This window comes from Dipteris shenzhenensis, chromosome 16 (genome assembly GCF_047967505.1).
Source record: "Dipteris shenzhenensis isolate YYH24624 ecotype China chromosome 16, Dip_SZ_1.0, whole genome shotgun sequence".
Classification (NCBI taxonomy): Eukaryota; Viridiplantae; Streptophyta; class Polypodiopsida; order Gleicheniales; family Dipteridaceae; genus Dipteris; species Dipteris shenzhenensis.
This window is the reverse complement of record NC_141611.1, coordinates 27,187,718-27,196,821: the sequence shown is the minus strand read 5'-3', so window position 1 is coordinate 27,196,821 and position 9,104 is coordinate 27,187,718. Positions and strand designations below refer to the sequence as shown.

The window sequence follows — 9,104 nt, the reverse complement described above, 5'->3', positions numbered from 1 at the left end:
GAGATGTGCATGGATTGAATCTCCTACAATAGCTATATTTCCCCCCCAAGAGAAAATACATTTCTATCAATGCTTGAAAAGGCCACCATGCAAATCAATAGTCCTAGAGGCATTGATCATAAGGAACATAATAAATATAACCCAGCCTGTTCACAGAGATCCGAGCTCATTGCTTGAGGAATCTTTGAAATTGGGGCTTAGCAACCAAGGAGGAGGACTGTACAGCTAACAAATCCCTCGCGGCGTGAAAATATATAATATGCATGCAGGCCAAGCCAAGCCAAGCCTTGTAGAAATGCTCTCGCCTTTTGGCGGTCGCTCTTGATCCTACTGTTCCTAGATTGGCTATTTGTTTCCAATCACGTGGATGAGGATGCTCTGAACATTGGTGGAGGGCCCATAGTGACTTGCCACCTTGGTTGGACAAATCGAATGTGACTTATTGTTGGAAAGTGATTCATGTCATAGATGACAAACTACAATGCTTGGCCAGCTGTTAAGTATATGCGCTGTTTCTTAAAAAAAAAAGTATATGCGCCCGCTGCTAAGTATTGTAAGTAGCCAATAATAGGCCAGTTATCTAGCGGCTTAGAATGTGCCACATGGCTTCGTAGAATTTTAGAGTTTCAGAAAACGCGCTAGTGCTGGCTAGCCAAGTAAAGATCCCATGAAAAGAGATTCGAAACAAAGGGGCACACATGCCTAGCACACTGCCCCTTGAAAAAGGTATCCAACCAAGTGGCTGCCTATAAGTGCGTGACACTGCCTGTTGTTCCGATTTCAAAGGGCTCTGAAAAAAGTATGTTCCTCTGTGCTAGAGCCGAGGCCCAGTTCCTCTAAATGGGCGCCCGAGTGCTAACAAATATGGGCAATTCGGGGTGTATTGAAAAATATAAAAACATGTGACACAATGCATTACGTGTGAAAAACCAAGCGTTGAAACAATGCGACAAAATGCATTACGTGTGAAAAAAGAAGTGCGCTCAGGTTCATTGTCCCCTCTACAGACCTTTCTCTACTGCCTGCTCCCTCTCCCAAAACATGTCCAAGGTTTGCGTTACTGGTGCCTCCGGCTTCATTGCCTCATGGCTTGTCAAGCTGCTGCTCGAGCGTGGCTACACCGTCCGAGCCTCTGTCCGAGACCCAGGTGCGTCTCTCTTGCTCTTCCTCTCTTTGCGAGGCAATCGTTGCCCCTGCACAAGTTTAGTATTTTCCTAGTCCTTTGGTGACTTCTTTTATTCGGTGTACTGCTCACGGATAGTGTTCAACTTTGCCCCCCTTGTTGGAGACCATGAACATGTGATGATTAAGATTTCAGTGACATGTTACTTTTACAATGTCTCGCTCTCCTGAGTATCAAGCCATGCATATATACCTTTATGTATTATCTCTGTTTCAACGTATTCAATGTCGTTGTTGCGTCCTGGAGAGAGAGGGAGAGAGGGAGAGAGAGAGAGAGAGAGAGAGATCCGTTTCAGATTCAACTAATTGTGCGATTTGTGGCATCAAAGAACGCTCCTCTCCTGGTTGTATGTCACATGATAATTTAGTGCTCTTTCCTATAGTATGTTCGGTCACCATGAGCCACTTCTTCAAACTCAAGCATGTGCGGTTTCTCCATTGCACGGAGGAGGTCTACAAAATCCCCTAAGACTGTCAATATCGTGAATCTTATTACAACAGGTATGTGCGGAGTATCAACAAAGGATCTTCGTGCAGTAGCCACACCCCACTGACCTCAATGAAAACTTTTCCTTCCACAAAGGAATGAACCCCTCCATGACAAACAAACCTCGCCCATTGTCTCACAAAGGTATTAAATTACATTCTCATTGCCTCCTCGTTCTTGCCAAGCCAGAACCGTGTCGTGATATATGCTATTAAGGTCTGTTTAACCTCCGTTTCGTATCATTAGACATTGTAACTCATAGGCCTTTGGGTCTCTTGGCCTACGTGTACTTCACCAATGTGACAGCCATAATATCCTTGGCTTTTGAGGGGGATATAGACAGTTAGATTCGTGCTTTATTGGACGGGTGTTTGCAAACATCTATTTAATAACACTCAAACATCAAATAGCCATCCACTGAAAATTCAAACAATCATTCATCACACAAAGTTTATAACATATAGAATAAAGAAAAAAGCAGCAGAAATAGTGACACCTTATAGGGTGCGAATGAGGATCACCCCTTGGTAGAACTAAAATATCACGCGTCTATGGAATAGCAGGAGATTACATAATGAAATAAAGAAGTAGAACAACTCCAAAATGGTCCGGAGTAGCCAGTATGTAACAAAACAAAAGAAGTGCTTCTACTATGATACCGCCTTGACATTTTGCAAAGGACTGCAGAAAGAAGGCTGTGGATCAGAAGAAGAAGAAAAGACTCCAATCCGGATTCAGAGGAAACAAAAGCACATGTGGTAACATGAGAGCTTTTCCATGTGTTACTGAGGTAAGGCATGCAGACCCCGGAGTAATAGTAAGGATGTCTGACATTGAGATGTGGTCAGAAGAAGAGTCATATGCCTTTGTGAAGGTGAAGGACAGCATTGAGTGCTTGGATTCCTCTAGGTGCTTGGCCGGTAGCACTGACATGAGGGAGGATTCTTCAGAAGGATCATTGGATTCAGGGTCAGATGAAAGCTATGATGCCCCAGTGAGGTGCATGGTTTGCATTCAAAGCAAACAAGCAAGCAAGTGGTTGAACTGGTTTGCACATTCATTGTATATTTTGAACCTTTATAACCTGTTGTGGGCATTATAGAGTTACACAGTGTGGCTGGGTGTGCCCCAGTGAGGTGCATGGTTTGCATTCAAAGAAAACAAGCAAGCAAGTGGTTGAATTGCTATGTACATTCATCGTATAGTCATTTTGAACCTTTATAACCTGTTGTGGGCAGATTCTATGCTTTGCATTTCTCAGGTGATGAGAGATTGGAGGGTTTATGCCTTTCTAGAAGTCAGAGGAGGGGGGCTTGGTGCTTCTTCGGGCTCGAAAGCAGGGTTCTAGAAGGGGAAGATGGTGGACTTGTTGAAGCCTCAGCGGTGGAGACAGGGACACTTACAAGAGGTTAGAGTGTGCTAAAGCCAGAGAGATACTTGTTTTGAGGGCTCGTTGGGAGCTCGTGGTCTAGGTATTCTTGAATTTCATTTGAATTGGACCTGTGTACTAGAGTGGTTGTTTTGCGGAGAGCCGGGGACCTGGAGGATCAAGAGTCACCAGTCTAGAGACAAAAGACGATGACTATCTCGAGGTGTCCCATAGGGCTTCATCATGGGAGTCGATGGACTATCTTCATCAACGGGTTGGGATTGGCCCAAAATGGGTCGGTGAAAGGGGGTGTTGGAATTTAGGTTGTCACCTCCCCATTTGTAAGCCGCCATATGAGGAGAGCATGGGGGAGGTGGACCATGATGAATGGGGATGCCACATGGGCAGCACATTGGGTGCCTATGTCGGCAGCATACATACATACTAAGGAAATACAACAAGGGGGCTGCCACATGGGCAGCACATAGGCTGCCATGTGGGCATCACACGAGCTCACTTGTATGTCATTGGAGGCTGCGTTTGGAGTAGATCTGATGGAAAGAGGGGAGCTGATCAAAAGCGCAATCATCTGGAGCAGCTGATCAAAGGCGCAATCATCTGGAGCAATTCGGAACAGATATGCGCAGGTATTACACCCTAGAACAGATCATAATTAGCCCAGGACATTCAGGGACTGATGGGACACTTGGCACCTATGTACGGGCTGCTGCAAACAACCTCATGGAAGCCTTTGAGGCTGGAAATGATTAAGAGCAGGTCCAGATTCAGGCGAAACTGTTGGGAGAGGAGAGGCGACTGTTTGGCAGGGGATATGGCCTGGTTTGGGGCAAGAATAGACTGCGACTGGGGCTGCACATGGCCTGGGCCAATGTGGAGGCCACGTGCCCAGGCGGGCAGCAAAAGGCTGGTCAGGAGCAGCCGACCAGGTTGTGCCTACAGACCAGCAGGTCGGTTGTTTGGGCCTGCCTAGGTTGGCCAGAAAAGGCTGCTGGGTCGGTTCATGTTGGGGGCCCTTTGTTGGAGATAAGTGCACACTAAGTGTACTATTTCCCTAGTCTACATTTGTCTAAGTCTAGTCTAGTCTTTGTGTCTTGAGTGTGTGCCATGTGGCACCTCTACAATTATCCCATAAGCACTCTTGCTTTATGTCTTGTACTTTGGCCCATATATTCATGGGTCACATCATTGCAATCTATCTATCTAGCTTGTGTCTTGTCTACACTCATCTACAAGGTAACTCTTTGTCTGTCTTTCAATCTTGTTCTTATTTTACTTCTAGTTTTCTAGTTTCTAGTTCTTCCTTTTATATTCCAACATGGTATCAGAGCCATGTAGATTCCTCTTCTCTCCCCTCAGTCTGCTGTAGCCATAGCCGCCTCTTCTCAGATTTTTTGCTCCGCTCAGCTGGTCGCCATCTCCATCTTCTGCCCGTCTTCTCCACGCTGCTGCTTTTCCTGCTCAGGTTGCCGCTGCAGATCTGCCCGCCTCTTTCTGCCCCGCCATCTCTCTGCCAGATCTGCGCCACCACAGCACGCCATTGCTCTGCCAGATCTGCGCGCCAGATCTGGCAGATCGGCGTAGTTCTGCTCCAGATCTGCGCACCATCTCTGCCAGATCTGCGCAGTTCCGCTCTAGATCTGCGCCCATCAGCTCCCGCTCCTGCTGTCGCTCCTGCACCTGCATCAACGTACAAAGTACAGCCAAGATTGTCCGTACAGTCCGTACGACTGTACGGAATCTGTACCTGCACAGCGCACCTCTCCAGCTGCTGTTCGTGATCTGCACCATCTTCATGGAGATCTGCGCCATCTGTTCGTGACTGCACGGAGATCGCCTGAGACTGCCCACGCCTTCCCTACGGCATTGCTTTGGAGCTCGCGCTGCCTGCACCTCCTGGACCGCGCCTCTACCTCTGCTTGGGATTAAGGTACTGTGCATTGCCTCTTTCAGTCTGCTGAGCAGACCTTTTTTTGTTGGTTCCTCCTGCTTCGATGGGCTGTCACATGCTATGGCCTTGACAAAGTGGTGAGAGAACCGGCTTCTTGGATCTCTCCTTTCATTTATTTCTGCAATATTGTAAGGGAATAGACACTGCCCTTGCATCCTAGCAAGAGGTAAGACCTTCCCACATGGCATCTTCCTCTCATTCTCTCATGTCTATCGACAAATTCAATGGGTCCAACTTTCATACTTGGCAAATCAAAATCAAGTGCCATCTTATGAAAGAAGGTCTTTGGGACATTGTTCACCGTGCTGCTCCCGAAGGTCCCAACATTGAGCAAGTTGTCACTGCCAAAAACGACAAAGCCTATGCTATCATCTTGCTCGGTCTTGGAGATGATTACATTCATCACATCTCCGACATACAGCTTGCTCCTCAAGCATGGATCACTTTGGATAGCCTTTTTGGACCCCGATCTAAAAACTCTAAGATTGCACTTATGATCTCATTCTTTGATCTACATATGCAGGAAGGAGCTACTATAGCCTCTCATGTCAATTATCTTCGCAGTCTTATGGTTCAGCTTGCATCAGTAAAGTCTCCCATCTCCGAATATATTGCTATTGCTGTGCTTCTCAAAAGCTTACCTGACACCTATGCTACTCTTGTCACTACCTTCAAGTATCACAATAATCCTTCTCTTGAAGGTATCATCAATGCTCTCCAAGAGGAAGAAAGAACTCAACAACGAAAGGTAACTGACACTGCATTTTTAGCAAAGAAAGGAAGTTCTAAGGTAAGAAAGCCTTGCATCCATTGTGGCAAAACTAATCATATGGAGAAGGATTGTTTCAAGGCTCATCCATGCACCATTTGTGGCCGTGATAATCACCGGGAGAGTTACTGCTACTCCAAACCCTCTACATCAGCCCCTGCATCTACCTCAGCCCATGTTGCTGCAACATCTCCATCAGCAGATCCTGCTGTTCCTTCCTCATATGATGAGAAGTGGGCTTTCTGATTACTTCTATTTCTTGTCTACCACTTTGACCACCGATGATGTAGGTCAAGGGGTTTTAGTGTCTTGGTCTTTCTGTTTGTCTACAGTCAGTCTTCTATCTATCTAGTCTTGTCTGTCTGTCTATTTGTCTATCAATCTGACTATGTTTTGTTTTAGATCCATCTTGTCCCTACCCTTGTGGACCCATATGAGGATATCACTTGAGGAGGGGTGTCTCAGGATCTTTGTCTGTCATGTCTTCTATCTTGTCTCTCAGTCTATCAGTCTTTATGTCTGTCTTCTAGTCTTGTCTTTCTGTCTTACTCCTAGTGTCCACTTAAGGAGGGTGTTGGAGATAAGTGCACACTAAGTGTACTATTTCCCTAGTCTACATTTGTCTAAGTCTAGTCTAGTCTTTGTGTCTTGAGTGTGTGCCATGTGGCACCTCTACAATTATCCCATAAGCACTCTTGCTTTATGTCTTGTACTTTGGCCCATATATTCATGGGTCACATCATTGCAATCTATCTATCTAGCTTGTGTCTTGTCTACACTCATCTACAAGGTAACTCTTTGTCTGTCTTTCAATTTTACTTCTAGTTTTCTAGTTTCTAGTTCTTCCTTTTATATTCCAACACCCTTGGGGGCTATAAAAGGGAGCCCTCTTGGGCTCATTAGACATCCACTGGGCAGCACTTCAGGAGCAGATTGGAGCAACAGATCAGCCAGATTTGGGCCATCATCCAGGAGGGACAACAGTTGCAAGCTAGAGGCCCAGTGCTGCAGACAAAGCTCAGAAGGTGTCTTCATCCTATCAGGGCAGCAAGGAGGACGGATCAAAGGGGCAGGTTGGGCCTCATCATTGGCTGCGTTCAGAGCAGCAAGGAGGTCAAGCATCTAGGTCAAAGCACGGCCTAGGCCGAGTTTTTTGGGGGTGCCATGGCAGTAGTAGAACAACCATTGTTTATGTGGAGGGGTCCACATCTAGATAGCAGTCTACTACTAGAGAGTGACACACTGGAGATTGCTTTTGTGTGTCCATTGTGGACGGAAATATAAGTTTTGTTGGTTCTACATCTCTCTTGTGCATTGTCCATATACTTGCTGTACATCTACTTTATACATAAGGAAAGAAGTTTTGGATTCGACATATTACACCACTGTGTGAGTTCTTGGGCTCAATTAGTCTTCCGGTTTGTATACCCTCTGTTGTCCTCGTTTTCTAACACTATCTTGGTGAAAATCCAACATTATTGCCTAGCCCAAAGTCTGGTATGAAAGCACTAGGAACTCAGGGTGTAAAAAACCTATAGATGAGTGTGGAAAACTGGTGCCACCTCCATTGTAGAATTGTGTAAGCATGTGGTGTATAAACCATGAAAAGTGAACACTTAAACTATAAGTTCATGGTATATAAACCATGGAAAGTGATCACTGTAGTTGTAAGTAACCAATGCGGTGGATTTGATGTAATTGTCTTGCTGGATGCGTAAATACTCATATGTTGTTGAGATATGGTGCCATGTGCACATAATTAGAGGCTAAGGTATGGTATAGGAATGTATTAAAGTAGCCACCCTAGGATGTGGAGTACATGATGTGAGAATGTGGATCGAGGACATCCACAAGGAGAGATGTGGATTAGAGGATCCCACAAGTGTTGACTATTCTAAAGGCTCTCTCTATATAAGAAGCTTATCATGTATTGTTAATTATGCACATTGCAAAAGATTGAGTAGGGCCTACCTTATGTCTCTCTCATGGTGTTTTGATCCTCCTCGATCCCTCACTTTGTCATGGTATCAGAGCTCCCTTGCCTTCCGCTGAGGCATTGAGATCCTTGTGAGAGAGATTGAGCGATCGAGTGTTTTCATTCTTTCATTTCGTTGATGAGAGAAATTTCCATCCACTTTTAGAGGATTCCATCCATTCTTCCACTATTTTGCGAGAGGGAGAGTTTCCTTGTGTTCATTTCTTCGAATGAGTTCTTCCTTAGATTTCAGTTGGAGAAGAAGATTTCAGTTCGTATGAGTTCTTCTTTAGATTTCTTCGTATGAGTTCTTCCTTGGATTCTTCTTATTGTGAGGGTTTCACTCTTGAGAGTTGTTCTTCTCTTAATCCGAGAGAAAGATATATTTCTGTCATGGATATCCGTCCATTCAATATCATTGTGAGAGAAGGAGTTTGAGAGAGTTTCGTTTTTTGTTTTAGAGATTTTGAGAGAGCAATTGTGCACCGACGAGCTACAACAATCTAACCAAGGCTTTGCTGCAGCTCTACGAACCTCTCAACGACACCCCACAAGCCTCTTTATGGACTTTTGTTGTACCACCAAGCGGACTGCTTGCAGTCCAACACCATAGCCATCTCCTTGCTTCCTTCATCACTTGTGTACTTCCAGTCTTGTTCTCTCTACTTCCCTCCCCTATTCCTTCTCTATCTCCCCCTGCCTTCCGTGGCTTTCTCTCACTTCCCCTTTCACCTTCACTGCATTGGTATCAGAGCTTAAAATTCTGGCACCTACAGATGGTTATCTACGATTTCAAAATCTCGTTTCCAATCGACGGAAGCACTTTCTCGTTGTATTCGAGACTCGGACGCTTGAAAATGTCGGGAAGCTTTTCGACTTCGGGCTGATACAGGACACGGAGAGCCATCTGCAAATCCTTGCTTCTAGTAACGGGGGAAACGGAGTGAGCCTGCGTCCTGTGTTTTTCTCACTCGTGACCTCGCTCCGACACCTCCTTTCCGGCCTGCTTCCGTCCGTTTTCCTCTGCTCCCGCCCGTTTTCCTCACGCCTCCGTCCGTTCCTCACGTTGACCATCAACCTGTCACCGTCACCGTCTTCTGCCACCGTCACCACCAGCGCCTCAACCTCAGCCTTCCGCCTTCCGTCACCCGCATCCGCCTCAGCCTGTCACCGTCGACCATCTTCCGCCAACCGTCGACCATCTTCCGCCACTGTCTCCCGCCTCCGCCTCAGCCACCGCTTTCCGCCCCCGTCGATTCCGCCCATGCCACCGTGAATCGCCAATATTCACACCTTAGATTATTTTCTTACCTAATCTTTTTTCTAAGGATAGTTAACCTACGAGTTAGTTAA

General features: G+C 45.9%; 1 protein-coding gene across 1 annotated transcript in view; it reads left to right on the top strand.

Moving 5' to 3' along the window:
* The first annotated feature begins 966 nt into the window (after window positions 1–966).
* The window catches only part of LOC147892765 (phenylacetaldehyde reductase-like), a 101,851-nt gene continuing 93,713 nt past the window's right edge, over window positions 967–9,104 (top strand). The window contains exon 1 of the mRNA XM_087387257.1: window positions 967–1,147. Within this exon, the coding sequence (XP_087243383.1) occupies window positions 1,042–1,147 (106 nt within the window). The 5' untranslated portion in view covers window positions 967–1,041. The remainder of the gene's footprint in view (window positions 1,148–9,104) is intronic.